General features: G+C 36.6%; 1 protein-coding gene across 1 annotated transcript in view; it reads right to left on the bottom strand.

Annotated features, from left to right (window-relative positions):
• Positions 1-5,284: 5,284 nt before the first annotated feature.
• The window catches only part of GPATCH2 (G-patch domain containing 2), a 130,495-nt gene continuing 119,013 nt past the window's right edge, over positions 5,285-16,766 (bottom strand). The window contains exon 10 of the mRNA XM_075708153.1: positions 5,285-5,454. Within this exon, the coding sequence (XP_075564268.1) occupies positions 5,285-5,454 (170 nt within the window). The remainder of the gene's footprint in view (positions 5,455-16,766) is intronic.

The following is a 16,766-nucleotide window of genomic DNA, read 5'->3' as shown; positions in this document are numbered from 1 at the left end:
TGAAAAACAACTTCACTAGACTAGCAGAAATGATAGAAAACCTTGAGCGGCATCACTTAGCACATACATGAGATTACATGTTAAGAGAGAAAACATTGGGTATAATGACTTAAGAGATACATAGGATTACACTTTTTCAGAAAAATGGACAAATATTAAGGATGAAAGACAACACTAAGGACAAGACACAATTAAACTGAGCATATCTATGATCAAATATTCTGAAAGATAACGTGATTTTAATAAGCTTGCATATTTAATCAGTGTAAATATATTACAATAAAACATATATTCCTCAGAGACTAATGACTTATATTCACAGATTCAGAAGTCAGACTCCCCAATACTTAAATTCATCTTAACAATCCTATAAGCAGTCAGGCCAAAATCATAACTTTCTATAGATGGAATATCTCTCATTAATCCCAAGTTTTCATACCTGTTAATGACCACAGTTCTTAGAGATGCAGGAGATCAAATTGACAGAATCTCAGTGATTTTCAGCCTTTTACTTAAAGATTGAATATTCAATACAAGCAATATACCATTATGGTCAAAATACCTCCAGTATCGGTTTTGTTGTAGGACAGAAGAGAATTGTAAGAAGCCCACACATTTCCACTAGAGTTACCTACTACAAGTCAATCATGAAACTTTCATTGCTTTTGTAAAGTTTTCCACAATAACTTAAAGCACACTTAAATTAAAAAGTTTGTTGACAGTTTTACTGGACAAACTCTCTTACAGCTTAGTAGATACAGCTTTTATCAATCTACGCTGGTAAAGATTTTACATAGTTTTTTTAGCAAAAACCCCAACTTGAGACAAGCAGAACATTCATACTGAAATTGCTGTACCTCCTCCAAGACTTTTTCCAGTATAGACGTCATTAAAAAACCCCGAAATCCCAACCTTAAATACTGTACCTGCAAAAAAACCCCACTTGACCACAATAAAGCCTTTTCCAGGGAGAATTCAAAACAAAAACATATAATAATCTTTAAAAATGCCATTTTCTCTTTTAACATTTTACATTAAGCTTTACAGCTGGCTTACAGGTAGATAAAGAAATAATTCTGACTGTGCTTTTTCAGACTGAACACACACACTGCCCTTAGGTATGGGCCTCTATTGTGGGTAACTCGGTTGTGCAAATGCTGTGTGCTAACTATGCCACTGCTCCTGAAAACTCTGCTAGGGATGAAAGTCTCATTAAAAAGTCTCTTGACTTTAGAGTAAGAGGGAAGGGATCCCCATTTCTGATATGCCTTTACTGAAATTGCCCTGGGAGTGTGGGGAGAGGGAAGGTAAAACAACGGTTGTGTGAGTTCTCCTTGGAGGAACAGTTTTGGAGAACTGTTGGAAGAGAAAGCACAAAGTCTTGTCACAGTTATCAAAGTATACACATACTTAAATGAGTGAAGAGAACTTGTATTTAAACATCTTAGAAGAATACGATAACAGAAGTACTGCAAACATCTTAAACAAGGCATTTCCTGATGTCATGGTGTAACCTTTTCAGCTGATAAAAACAACCTAGAAAAGAAGTACTAGTAAAAAGGTACGTACAATAATATATGTAGTATAATAGCTTTAGCATAATATGCATCTGCTTGCTACAAGACATTAGCAACCTTAATTATATTTCCAGAAACAGCATGTTTTTGTACTCACCTGTGTAATAACAATGCTATTGAAAAGGGCAGTTTAAAGAAAAGAACATACAAAACCCATGAAGAACGGAGTCCATTTATTTTATTTCATCTTGCATTTGTGTTATTAAAGCAAAGCATTCTATACATATTATTTAGCTATTTACTGCCATTCTACACCCATTATTGACCTAATTGCAGAAAGACAAATGCAGGAACAAACTTGTTAAAATAAGCATATTGATAATGCTTCTCTGACTGACAAATATTTATTTAAAACTAAGATACTGCTCATGGGTTTTTTTTATCAACAGTTCATGGCTCAATTCACAGAACTTTGAGACACCATGGAACATGTAGCAAAATGTACTGCTGATAATGCATAATGTCTCTTCACTAAACATTCTGCATAGGCAGAATATTACAGTAACAGCTGAGCCGCTGATTTATCAAACACCTAAATGGAAAGAATCTGGTGAGTGATGGAAGGTAACTTTTAGATACAAGATGATCCCATATTTATTTATGTAGGCAAAAAACCTTCAGTGTCACAGCCAGTAGGAATTGCTATCTGAAAATACTTGTATATGTATTTTAAATAATGTGAGCCAGCTTTATAGCAGGTATCATAGTATGATTGCAAGTTAGGTATGGGAAGACCTCAAGGAAAAAAAATAAATTCCAAGTACTCTGACTTGTTTCAAAGCCAACTAGCATTGCAATGGCTTAAAAAAAAAAAAAAAAGCACAATGCATTTTTGTTTTATTTCTTAACACTAGTTTAAACTGTGCAAAATCACACTACTGGAATATCTTTAAAACCACTCCTGTGAGATGTGGAAAAACAGAAATGAAATGGTAGTGTAAGTCAAAGTGGGAATTCTACTGCAATATAAAAATATCTCAAAACACTACATTAAAATATTTTAATAAATCACATTGTTCTACAGCTTCTAACAGATATAGTTGACTGTCAGCTGTGGCATCTATGAGAATACCTGCTGGAAAACAGACAAGGTGTATCTATCTCTATATCAGAATCAATTTGACTAGTCTTAATGTATAATAGTTTCTCGCTAATAGACTGATTTAAAACAAAAAGTTGTAAAATTTTCAATCAGACTGAACAGTTCTTCCATTATGGTTGTTTACTAGGTTGGCTGCTTCACTGTATCTGGATGAATGGGTGAATAAAGAGTTGAATGGGCCTAAGAGGTTTTCTCTCAACATGTATCCATTATTTCCCTCTTATCTTTTTAAAACAGGAAACATTTTCAAGTACTTTTGGAGCTGCAGACTGATTTCTTGAGGAACTACTGCTACGGTAAATTACACAGAAATACTTCAAACAAGTGTTACATGTGCCATACTTAGAATTTCCAGCCCAAGATATGTAGGTGTTGTAACCAAAGCACAACAATGGAATTTTAACAGAGAATGAATATTCCTTTACAGTTTTGCAAATAGAGCTAGAACAACCAGAACTTAAAGATTCACTTTCACAATTCACATGCTGAAAATTATTTTAAGGAATATTTGATTGTGGTGTACAATACAAAGACATCTTTAGAATTCACTTGGTCTCAGTAGGACATTGCTTTAAAATAATGGGAGCATGCCACATAAATTCATTATTGTAAATAACACTTATACAAGCAGGCACCTCTGCTAGCTGCAGAATTCCAGGGTCTCAGCCCTTTGCAATTATGTGGCCCTGAAATTCTTTGGATATGGAATGTATTTAATTCAGTTTAGTTGTGCAAGAGATATTTGAAGTAGCAACCTCACATTATGCTATGCTCCAAAACCTTCCAATAAAAAGTGTATGTGTTGATTATAAATCCCAAGTCTGTTTAAAATGTCTTATCATTTCAAAAAGCAAAACCACACAATCATATCAAGTATTTAAACAGCAGTAAATAGTTCTCCTGAAACTCAGAGAACATGTGCATTCAGCTACCATTAAAAACAATACCAGGTACTAACCTTTTACTCTACACTATGTGTATGGTTAAACAATGTCCCCAAACCAACAGTACTCACAGTGGAAAGCATGAACATTTCTTTTAAGCAAATTCAATGCTATAATGTTGCTGCTACTTCTTTTCCTAGTATTATTTTTCTGGAAAAATGGGTGAAGTTGAGAGAAAAAGAAAAGTAATAACCACACTTAAAATTCATCACTATTTCAGTCACACGAAGGAAGCTGTGCTCTTCTTATTCTAGGGAATTATCTTTGCAAGCATCTGGAAGTAAGTATTTTTCTCTGCAGTTTGGGTGCAGAGGAAGGGAGAGATCCTCCTCTTGAAGAAAAAAAGACTGGAGAATCAAATCCTGTTCCCTCTGCAGTCAGGGCAAATATTGCCAGTTACTACAGGGGTGGGCGGGGGGACAGGATTTTCTCCTTAGTCCATCTTGAACAAGTTTCCTTCAGCCCTATCATTTAATTTTAAAGTGGAATTTGTTTTATACTGCAGACCAATAAGTACCCCAGGAGCTTGATTGGTTGGTGCTTAATGAAATTGCTTCTGCTGACATTAGATACATTAGGGTACTGATTAAAACACTTAATGATCCCTCTTGATTTTAAATTGCTAGCTTAGATTTGCGAGATGCCATCAAAGTATCTTTTTCCTTCCTTTCCTCCACCCTAATCCTGCTTCTCCTTGCCCTTTTTCTGTTCAAGATCCTTAAAGGTTGTGGGTCATTGGCACCAGCACAATCACAAACCAAATGATAACACGATGTTGAACACTGCATTGTTTAAAATATGCCAAAACCCAGAATATAAACACTGAAAGACATCTTTAAAACACAATTTCCTGGTTCAAAGCTCAAACTGTTCTTAAATGCGTAAACACTGAGGATTATTAATATAGAGGGAAATCCAAAGTCAGAATAAACTTTAACTTTTAAAAATGTTTGCTGAAAAAAGATAATCTTGTAAATGTAAAAACAAGTATAAAAGCTTTACTTTTGAGCTTGAATGTGGAAGACAGTGATACATTGCCAGGTAATGGAGTTGGAATGGCACTCCTATGACAACAAAGCCATTTTTCATGCTCTTATACAAAAATTGCCTATCATATCACCTTCCAGTGGGAAACGTATATCTTACAGGCAAAATGACAGCTTACGCTCAAATACTGTTAAACACTAGAAATACCAGGTTTGGAAACTTTGCCTGAAAAGGGGGAAAACACAATAGCTGTAAAAAGTTCCATTTTCCTCGACAAATCAAGACTCTTGAGATGAAACTATACTTAACAAAAAAAAATTTGCTTATATACTAAAATCTGCTGTGTCAGAAGCTTTTATGAAAAAAGTGAATATACTGAATTTTATGCTTAATACAAACTTTAAGACCACAGAAAATAAAAAAAGTAGAAGATTTTGTACATTTTAGCACCATTATAAAGTTAGACTCGAATGCCGGTTCTGTCACTGTGGCTGTACCTTGCAGCTGGTGTAGCTAATGTGAAGCACATTGACTTCAGTGATCTTTGAGAGAAGAATAACTGGATTTGCCGATCACAACAAATAATATGTTGGGTCTTTTTTTTTTTTTTTTTTTTTGTCTTTCAAAATTAATTTTAAGCTTTATTTTTATTGGGCAGCCGGAGTGCCTTTCTGTCAGCTAAATCCAAGTCCAAGTCCTTTTGGTCTCTGGATGGCTCGTATTGGCTCTGCTATCCCTTTGCCGTCTGGTCCAAGGCCCGTGCCAGGGGTCCAGCCCATACTCTGAAGCATTCTGTTTCCAATGTTGTTTTCTGGGATTGGTTGGGTGTTTTCACCTACAAACCCTGAGATTAAAGAAACACACAGCATTAATCAGCACTGCCTGCCATGTGGAGAAGGGCAGGATAATCTCCCTTAAAGCTTTAAACCTTCTTATTCTCCTAATTCATCTAATAGGTTGCTAGAACAGGCTGTCTTTGCACATGTTGACCTCCTGACTGCATATGATTCTAAATAACACAGTCTTATGCTTTGCTTTAATTTTTTTTAATGTTTTTAAAGACTCACTCAGTTTTTAAGTATGACATATATTGTCACAGATCTTTTCTATTCCAATAGAGTGGATTTTACATCAGTCTCAAAGAACATGAATCACCTGTACAAGTCTACCAATACATCAGCAGGAATACCTGAATTTCTTGTCCTATACAGTTATTAACCCGAGGCACATCATAGAATCATGATCATCTTTCCATTCTTAGCCATATTTATCAATGCTCAAGATCTCTTTCAACAAAACACAATAAATAATTTCTGATTAAACAACCACAGCTGCTACAGAAACAGTACAGTCAAGTGGTCTACCGTTCTGAAATTCAGCTCTATCTTTACTCAGTTTCTCTTTTACTAAAGGCTGTAAGAGAGATTTGATACATTCAAGTTCACTTTTGGTATTTTCAATGCCATTAAGTGTTATTTGCACTTTTCTCTCCATACCATTGAGATCTCTGAGGAAAGCTGCACACATACTGCCGAAGAGATCATCAGGATTACAAGTGTTAATATAATAGATTCATTTTTTTAATAACAGATTCTTTTTTTCCATGAATGCATCATAAAAAAACCCCAAACAAGTAACAAAGCTGGTTTTTTCCCTCATCAACCAAACTCCTCAGCTAGAGTTTGGAGATGACGCATGGATAAGCCTTCCCATATATAACTGTCTTGCATGAGGGACACAAATGATATTTATTTCAAGAATCTGCAGTAAAACTTATCAAGTTATACCATACAAACAATTTTAAAAAAGGCTGAAGTTTTTGAACTAACACAAGCAGTTGCATGTAGGAGCTGGATTTTGTTTTCAGCTTTGCTCAACATCTCTCTCCCCCCTGACAACAGCACAACGCCCCCCCGCCCGCCCCTATGTGCCCAGCTTCAAATAGTATCTGTTTAACTCTCTACCTATTTATTCTGGCCTGCTACTTTTTGAAAAATACTATAGAAGGAGACTATGGGTTTGTGGTTTTGGAATCTATGATGTCTTCAATCAAGAATTTACCATTGACAAGCAGCTGGCTCATCATTTTATTAACTTATTAAACAAGAACACAAGAAAAGTTGAACATGCACTTCTGCAAAGCCTCATTTAACACACACACACACACACACAAGAAAAAGGCAAAGCCCCACAGTGGAAACCGCATACACAGATAGAAGTTCAAAATGAGAGGTGCACATTAAAAACCTCATGGTGATTGTGATGATGAATTTACAGTACTCCAGCATTATCCACTATAGATCTGTTCATATTCAGTAAAATACTGGCTACATAAAAGGTAGACAGCTTCCTAGTATCTCAGTTCCTGCGTCAAAGAAAAAGGGAAACGCACTGAGAGAAGGCATCCTTTAATACTGGTTTGAAGCTATGCTTAATGCTAGGCTTAAAATAAAGGCTTTTAAGTCAGCAGCCTCCAGTCCCCAAGAGGGTGCCTCTTGAACTGACCAGCACAAAATTCATGTCCAAGACTTCCTTTGATTTCAGGCCCCCACAGGCAGAGGCTATTTTCATACAGACGAGTCCCTGACACTGTCTGGCATACACAACACAGGCTTTGCAACCTTCTTAGTTATACTTCCTAGCTCAAAAAAAAAGGGAAAGAAAAAAGGCCACTGTTCAACAAAAGTTCCAGTAAACCTCGCAGGTAAAATCCTGGAAGTGTGTTTTGGTCCACTTTTCACAACAAGTGATGGTAAGACATGAAGCATCATTCCAATCAACATCTGGTGGAACAATTAAGGGGGAAACTTAAAAGAGAAGAAAGATCCAACAGGTCCGCAAAGCAGGAAAGAGCAAGGGTAAGAGTATATTTCATGACATCTAAGAATTGGAAATATTAAACCATTCATAATGCTGCTTAGGCAAAGACAGCAATGCTGCTGGAATGGTATGCAAGGCATAGCCCGAGACAATGTAAACAGCTTTTTTGTTAGTCTATTTGGGGGAAAAGCCCACAGACCTTTTCCTGAAACACATGTACCTTTCTATATGAATTTCAATTCTCAAGACAGCCAGAGCAATCTCATAAAAAAAGATATATGAAAGAACAATCTGTACCCTGATATGTTATTTAATAAACTGATATTTCTCTTTTTGATATTTTTTGAAGTAGCTCAATGGTTTTTTTTTTTTTCTGTGACTGACAGGATAATTGGAATACTTTTTGTTTTTAAAGATATATAAAGTACTTCTAGAATGTATACTATAACTATTTTTCCCTCCACTGTACATACTTTTCTATCTCCTGTTAGAAGACTGAAACTGTCCCTGAAGATTTCTTTTTTCCTATATGTCGAAAAAAGAGAAGAGAGAAACGCGAAGAGAGAAACGCGAAGAGAGAAACGCGAAGAGAGAAACGCGAAGAGAGAAACGCGAAGAGAGAAACGCGAAGAGAGAAACGCGAAGAGAGAAACGCGAAGAGAGAAACGCGAAGAGAGAAACGCGAAGAGAGAAACGCGAAGAGAGAAACGCGAAGAGAGAAACGCGAAGAGAGAAACGCGAAGAGAGAAACGCGAAGAGAGAAACGCGAAGAGAGAAACGCGAAGAGAGAAACGCGAAGAGAGAAACGCGAAGAGAGAAACGCGAAATAGAGGAAGAGAGAAACACAAAATAGAGAGAAATAGAGAGAAATAGAGAGAAATAGAGAGAAATAGAGAGAGAAAGGGGGGGGGGAGGGAGAGAGAGAGAAGGAAACCACCATAAACTTGGCTTTACAACCCACTTTTGGGCAAACAATGAAACAGCATACACTGTCCAAAGGCTAATGTGTTTGGAGGCTTTGTATTGCAGCAAGAATAAGACAAAACCAAAAACCCACGCAACTTGCCTATATTACTAATTGACTAATTACTCCTTCTTGCAAATGAGGTGAATATGCATAGCCTTTATTTTAATTATGAAAAATATTTAATATATGCAGGCCATTCTTTTGCAGTATAGTCAGCTTTTGTAGAAATACTATCTATATGTCTTTAACAGTCCTGCAATTTTCACCCATCATTTGAAAAATTTATCTGCAATGCAACATATTTTACTTGAATCAAAAGAATATGGAGAGTGGTATTGCCCTCTTCCTCCATTCCATGACCAATCAGCAACTGGAAAAAAAAAAATTTGCATTGCTGACTGACTGCATGATGGGGGAGAGCTCTTAAAAATCATGCTACACTGTGTGCTATTCCCCTGACCCCCATTCCTGTGCTTTGGGCTTTTATTTTCTAATTAAAAGCAGTAATTGTCCTTGCAATATTCATCTTCAAGTTCAGTTTTTAATTCATGCCTATGGCACTTCTTGGACTAGCCAGTAGGGCCTGTTAGAGAGAATGGTCCAAGCACATTGGCCTTGAAAACGGCTGTGCTACCTCTGGGACGTGTTCAGTCTCGACCCACCCAGGAGCAAGAGCAAAAGCAACCCATTGTGACGTCCCACAAAAAATAACTATGCAAAATCAGATTAAGAAAAAAAAGTGGGGATACATTTTTCTAAGTTTATTGCTGTATGAGGCTTTGTGGGGTTCCAGGAGTTGCGAGGAAGTCTCTATACTAATAATTTGTAGGAATCTCCTGTGCAGAGCCTTTTCTTTCTACAGACTGAAAATGTTTTCAGCAACCGTAACAACTGGGTTCCTGATCTACCAGACGCATAGTCTGCATGTAGAAGTGGTGGCTGTTACACAAGTGAGGAGCAAACACTGAGGAACAGTAACTTGCTTGAAACGACAGCACTGTAAAATACCCTCACTTATGCTCCTTCTCTTTGCAATACTGCCAAGTGAAACAAAAAAAAAAGGCCAATCCTCAAACCTTTGTGTATATGAGTAGACACCCTTCAAGGTCTACACATATTATGCATATGACCTTACATATACAGAATATGGAACCTAGGAGTAGAAAGAGGCAAAACTGGGAAGGGGGAAAGAAAAAACTCACCACATTTGTTTAATTTTGGTATGATATTTATGGTGGCATTAAAGGCAGGTTTCAATGAAAAATAAAGGTATGTAATTTTTTCTTAACAGCTGTTGAGACAGGTATGTCCTGGTTAAACAGTACACTAGCATTCAGTGCCATACCCTTGATTTTACAGTGATTGCCATGAATTAATTTAATTCCATCTGTAAGCTAAAATCAGATCAGAGGTCTAATGCTGCTGCAGGCTCCACATCTGTTTAATCATTTTTGGATACAACAGCTTGCAAAAGTTCAGGTTTTAAATTTGCTTCATAGTTAAGAAACAGTGTTACACCAGTGTACAACATCTTCAGCAGGAAACAAATGAGCCTATGCACAGTTTTGATCTGACAGACCCATTTTATTTGCAAAACCTTTCTAAAAAAATTAAAAGCTCACCAATTAAGTTATTTATTATACAGTAATAAAGGAACTGTGACCCCATAAACCACTACTGTGACAATATTTATTTGTATGGTTCAATTGCTGGATAAGACTAACATCAAGCATGTTTGGTTTATATTGAGGTGAGCAGAATCAGAATACAGCTAGGTTAAATCTCTTAAATAACCCTTATTTAAGAAAATGTTGGTGGTTCCCCCCACCCCCCAGCTGTAGGAAACAAATTAAGGCATATTGAAGTAATTTCATCTCTGGCCACCGAGCTATTTTTGATGTTAAGAAAACGGGGTTTTAAACAGTTCTGAGAAAATGACACTGTACATAAATATAGTCTTGGCCTTTCATCTTTCTTTTATATGATTAAGACTTGTGAGCAGAACAGCAATGCCTTTGCAGAGCATACCACAACTATTATTTCCTCTTCTATCACTCCCAGCAGCCTTAAATCCTTTAAATCCTTTCCTAGAAGGATCTCTTTTTGCTTGGGTAATTTTTGCAATACATGGCCTGCTAACCCTTACCCCCTACCCTGGATCTCACTTATGTCTATCACAGCAGAGCAGTCTTTCTACCTCAAATCTTCCAAGGAGCACTGTGGATGGTAATTCACTTGCGTAATTGGCTCAAGAGATGAAAATCTTGTATCTGCCTCTCTTAGCCACTAATCTATCCAGCTGACTGCAAGCCTAATTGGCAGCTTGTTTAGTAATTTGGCTCCTAAAGTGTTGTATTGATATTGGATAAACAGCCAATGGAAGGAGAAACGATACATGCTGCTTCACTTTAAAAGCTAGTGCGCTTTCCCCCTCATTTTCTGAAAGCATTTAATATTCCATCTATTCTTTTTCTTTTCTGACTCCTCACTAGACAGATGAGCTCAGAACAGCAGGGACTGATCCTGATACACAAGACAATTTTGCAAGGAGTGTAATCAGAATAATACTTTGCTGTAGTGTATCTTCTTATGCCAACCCTCTCTAACTAGCAAAATGGGAATCAGACTGCCTAGATGTTTATATTCTTAAAACTGTTTTGGATAATCGTGCAGTCAGCATCATGAGTGTAGCTGACAGCCACACTGCGATTTTTAAAATCAGTACCTGCAGTGGTTTTTAAAATTGAGTATACTATGGCTGTATATCTAAAACAACAGTTATGAAAATGCCATATTATTTAGCTGAATATCTGAGATTGCATTTTTATACCAGACTTTATATATCCCTCACAATGAGCTATCTTAAGACTGTGTCTAAAGAATAACCTTAGAACGATTATAGTTCAGGTGAGTTTGCTTGCACTGTACTTTATTCTAGCTAGCAGAGAGATAATAATAGCAGAGAGGACAGAACCATCACTTCAGTAGGTGTTGGAAACCTCCATATTTACCCAGCATCCACAGCAGAGTTTTGTTAATGTCTGCACTGCCATAGCTTCATTCCTAGTACCTCATTGCAAGGGGTATTCAAGGAATTGTCGCATAATTGCAGCATGGGTAAATGCATTCTCTCAAGCAGCACAGACCCTAGATTTAAATCCATTTTCGATGCTCCTGAATATATACACATAAATCCGCACACTGATGAAAATTGAGACACTGAACTTTAGGTGCAACTGGTCATCCAGTATTATAGATCACTTGGAACTGGATTTGCAGGTGCTCTTCTCCTTCCGTGCTTTATCGGACTGTACTGTGCATAAAGTGTAACTTCTCGCCCATTCAGACTTTACTGCTACTAAAATTGGTTGGGAAGAGTTGAAATTATTAGACTCCCATTTATCCCTCTGTAAGGGGAATCTCTTGAATACCCAAGACTATCTTTTCACTTGGGTCCAAAGGGGGTCAGTTTTACACCTCGTCTATGCTGACAGAAAGACTGTCACTGGACGGTGTTTTGGAAGAAGCGTTCTCACTGGGGGCCATTCCAAAGTTCTGCTCAAACCCATTGAAAGGCGGCAATATTGCTCCCTTCTGATAAGCATTCCCTGACTTTTACAAAAGGACTTGTAACCTTGTACTGAAACCCACAGGGAAAGGATTTAAATCACAGTAATACTCTCAAAACAGACAGTGCGGTTATTGTTAATTTCAGCAGAAAGATTGAGGATTAAACTGATATTAGGACTATGCACATTATGGTAGCTCTGTCTGACCCTAACCCAAGTTGGGATGGATTGCCAGGATACTGGAGGTGAAGTTCCACTTCTGTTGCCTATTCTGTGCCTATGTGGTTGGAGTATTATCTTCTGTCAAATTATTTTAATGTAAAAATGAGGATTAATTCATTAAGACTTGGCAAATACATCTGCATATTGTTTACTACAGGCTAAATAACCATTTGCCTATTTATTTATGCAAACAATGCTCACTGCGATCTCTCTATCAGTAATGAAGGCATCACAACGTAAATCTTAGTTATTACATTAGCATTGGCAGTGTCAATATATAGGTTGAAAGGTAAACTTCACTTACAATCAAAAGATCAAAAGCAAAAATTTTCTTTATGAAATCCAGAGTACAAGAGGTATCTGTGACAGCTTTCATCAGAAACTTTTCCACCAATTGCAAAGATTTTATAGAAAGACAGAAAACAGAAATCCAAACTTGCTTGCACTGGAAACCTGATCAATGAATTTTATATTCTCACATTACGAAAATATTTTCTCGTATCTTAAACAGTTATTTTTATTCCTCTGAGGTGGCAAAAACCTTCTGCATAAAGCTATCAGGTTTATGCATAGGCCTCCTTCCTCATTCAAAAAGTAAATTACGTGCTAACAAACCTTTAAGAAAAAATATTTTTGCATGATCTATAGCAGGGCCTACTTGCAGCAGTGCTCCCTATTCCCTCAGGATAAAGAAAAACTAGTCACCATGAACTGAGAGGTTGCTGTGGAGAGCTGGGATAAGAAGTTATATTGACTGGGGAAAACCTACATGTATTTCCTCCTTGCACATTTTAACTCCCAAACCTTCTCTGGCTAACAGAAGTCCTTTGGTATTACCAACCTAAAGCAGACGGACAGAAATAGCAGGTACTACTTTTATCGGTTGAGTTCTAGGGAAACTGGACTATGCACATCAGCCCATCTGGAAAAAGTGATGGTTCTAACAAACTGCATCTAAAATGGAGGTGGCTCCTCTCTGCGGGGAACCACTTTATTACGGTACCTGGTGGAGAACAAGCAGAACTCGCAGAGCACATAACTGACCTGGAAGATGAGTCTCCCTACCAACACCTTTCAGTTTCATGGAAAGCTATTCCTCAGGCTACACCTGTCTAATGAGACAACTTTGGAACTTGAAAAAAAGCCTGGTTTAGCCTTTATTGAGCAGAAATTTCTTATATATTAAGGATGCTCTCATTGGTGATATTCTCTGTTAAGCTGGTTTATGATTCTTGAAAGTGAAGTCCAAAAAAATCCATAGAATCATAGAATATCTCAAGTTGGAAGGGACCCATAAGGATCATTGAGTCCAGCTCCCAGTGGAGGCAATTTGAATGCTGTCCACAACCAGAAAGAAACAGCTACCTTGGGAAAGACTGCCAGAGTAAATTGGGGAATTATTTTTGACCCTTCCACATTTCAGAAGATGACAGCATTTAGAAAAGACAGATACAGTCTTTTCTATCACCCTGAAGGTTTCTTCTTGACTTTATATTGGCTGTGTGTACAGCCTGAAGAATATTGTCTTCTCTCTAGATCACGAGAAACCCATCAGCAAATTCTCAGTATAACCTTGGTTCTTGTTGCGTTGTGCATCTTTTCTTCCGAAGTTTGCTACTGAACTCTCCTTGTTACTCTGGTGTTTATATGTAAGGGGCCCTGCCTGAACGATGACCTCAAGCTCAACATGAAAAGTCTTCTGCTCTGAAGGGACAGCAGTTTCCAATATAGGATGGCACTCTGCAATCTTTAGTTTTTTTAACCAATTTAGTGAGACAATATGGTGGGAGAAAAAAAGAAACAGAAAGGAGTCCCTAAAATTTAATCTGCTGCAGAAACCAACCAAACAAAAAAGAGTATCCACACGCTGGACAATGAAGCAGATATGCTGTGTATGCCAGAAAGGACTTTGGTAGACTAAGAAATGGTGCCACGCAATAAGTGAAAGTATTCACGACATGCCAATGTTGTATTGCCCTGTGAAAAGGGATTTCTGTCTATGGAGTTGTACATTTAGTAGATAGAAAAGCAGCGAATCAAGCTAAAAAGAAAGTAGGCATATAATAGTTTGTCTAGAGTTTTGGAAATTTACTGCCAGTTCACCCAAGTACACAAAAGTCTACCCTTTCTCTGCAACTATCTCACTAAGTTGATCTTCACCACAAACTTAGCCTCAGCCACCTCTGTTATCACAGAGTAATCACAATCTTTTTCAAATCATCATTTTGGTGCCGCAGATATTCAGGTCTGATTTTTAATCACTGACATATTAAGCATCAGCAAAATAGTTTGCTTAGCTGTTCCGTTGGCAATTTTTAAAAAGGAATGAAAACATGTACCCTTTTGATTACCTTGTTAAAGTGAGTCATGATGGCATTATAGCAGTGCTCAGTATTTCTGCTGTAATTAAGAATCTGTCATATTTTTCATTAAAACACATTCTTTAAAATGAGACTTTTAACTCGGTCATTTCAATCAGTACCAGCCTGAAGTGTAGCATGCAACATGCCAACTAGATAAAGAAAACGACATCTGAAATTTGCTTTTGCAAAATGTAAGTATTAAAGTGCCCATAACATGCACATTAATTTATATATTTTATATGCACATTCTCTGTATTTTTAACTACAAAATAGCTTTCTCTTTTTAAAATTAGTTCTTGCAGGTTTTCACCACTGCTCCAAACTGTAAACCATGGTATGTAAACATCAGATTTTTTAAACAATTGTAATAGTAAACAAACAAAAGATTGTTTTCAAATAGAAATAAATGGCTATTTACAAGGCACACAAGTAAAACTTAACTTTTTTGTTCTGAAACAAACTGTCTACATTCTGTAAATTAAGTTATTAACACCGTGCAGCTGTGAAGCAGAATTTGATGTTTCCCCACATTTAAAATTTAGAGGTTTCTTATTAAAAAAAAAAAAAAAAAATCTAAAAGGTCTTGGGGATTTAACAGGAGCTGATTGAGAAAAAAGCTTGTATGGAAGAAGACAGAGTCAACAGGAAAGGAACTGGGGTAAATGCATATTCATTGTATGAACGTGGTGTCTAAAATTCTGCAGCACCTAGTTGTTTGATATGAGACTTAAAATAGGTAATATAAGACTGAAATTACTGTAAACATTCCCAATGCATCTGTTTCAGGTACTAACAATACTTTGCAGAGAATGTCCTTTCTCTTGCATACAAATATTTTTTTTGTTATACTTGTTTTCATTAATGCTGGACCCAGTTCTGCTAGGGCTATTTCCATGATAATGTATTAGTTTGTCTAAGAGGCTTTCATACAAACTTGAGGGAACTGTATTGCTGCAATGAAATATGTCAGGGTGTCACGAAATAGCTCTACCACTTAGGTAATCAGGGAGGGCATAAAGTTGTTGAGAATGACCTGGTCCCAAATCTGACTAGAATCACTGAAATAATATTGGTTTCATGGAAGAAGCTGTGCAAAAAAGTAGATATTTATAATTTACAACACCTAATTCTTAAAAGAAATCATAGGAAGTAAACAATTTTTACTAGTATCTTTTTTTAGTTGATAAACTAATTAACTATCTAGGTTCAGTAACACACAGATGGGGCTATATCAAGCATCCACACACCAGAAAATTTATCTTAGTAAAAAAGGCAGAATAGGACACTCCTGTCTCAGTACTGTCAGCTCCTAACAATCCATACCTATATTATCTCCCATTTTCTTCATTGCTTTTCAACACAGCTTTTCTTCACCTTTACAAATGACATTTTTGAAACTATAAAATTCTCCGTGCTGCTCAAACTTTCTTGCTTCAATAGTTTCTCATTGCTGTACAAGTAAATCTACATCCTTTGTTACTAATATACACAAACCTATTGGTATATGACTTTGACTCCAGGCTGAGAACAGGCTATAAATTTAGAAATCAATATCTAACTCTATCAATATTCATTTTACTTTTTCAATACAAAATACAAAGGTGAAAGAGCAGTAAATAAGCTGGAGTACCGAAATAAATTGGGTGTTCTTGTCACAATTAATAAATGTTTAACCAATAACACTGCTTGCTACAGAAGTCTATGGCTTTGTAAGGTGCCTGAAAGTAGCAGGTGCTACCCTTGTGAGACTCAAAACCAGAGAACGTATTTCGATACTTCATTAGGATCACCAGTCATTCTCTTCAGTACTACTGAACCTAAACATATAAATGACCATTTTGAACACTGTGCAGAGTGCTACAAGAATTAATTTACCAATGTAATTTGTTAAAAAAATGCAGATGAGAATTTTGAAAATACTTTTTTCAATGGATTGGCAGATATTAGGTGAAACTTTGCTAATTTGCAGCACATATAGCTCAAGAAAATGTTTGCAGTTAATGACTCATTTACAGACAGCCCTTCAGGTTTTACTATGCTGTTAAATATGGGCAATTATTAGCAGAATGCTTCTTTTTATTTCCAACTTTTGTTCATCTAAATATGCAACCTTTGTCCTTTCTTTCAAGAAAAAAAAAAAGGTACAAATTCTTCTACATAAAATCTAGTCCTTCTGTTCCTGTCTCTTAGCTTACTAAAACTACTGAGAGGAGAA

This window comes from Pelecanus crispus, chromosome 3, assembly GCF_030463565.1.
Source record: "Pelecanus crispus isolate bPelCri1 chromosome 3, bPelCri1.pri, whole genome shotgun sequence".
Lineage (NCBI taxonomy): Eukaryota > Metazoa > Chordata > Aves > Pelecaniformes > Pelecanidae > Pelecanus > Pelecanus crispus.
Note: the sequence above shows the minus strand (reverse complement) of the source record. Positions and strands in the feature narration are given on the sequence as shown.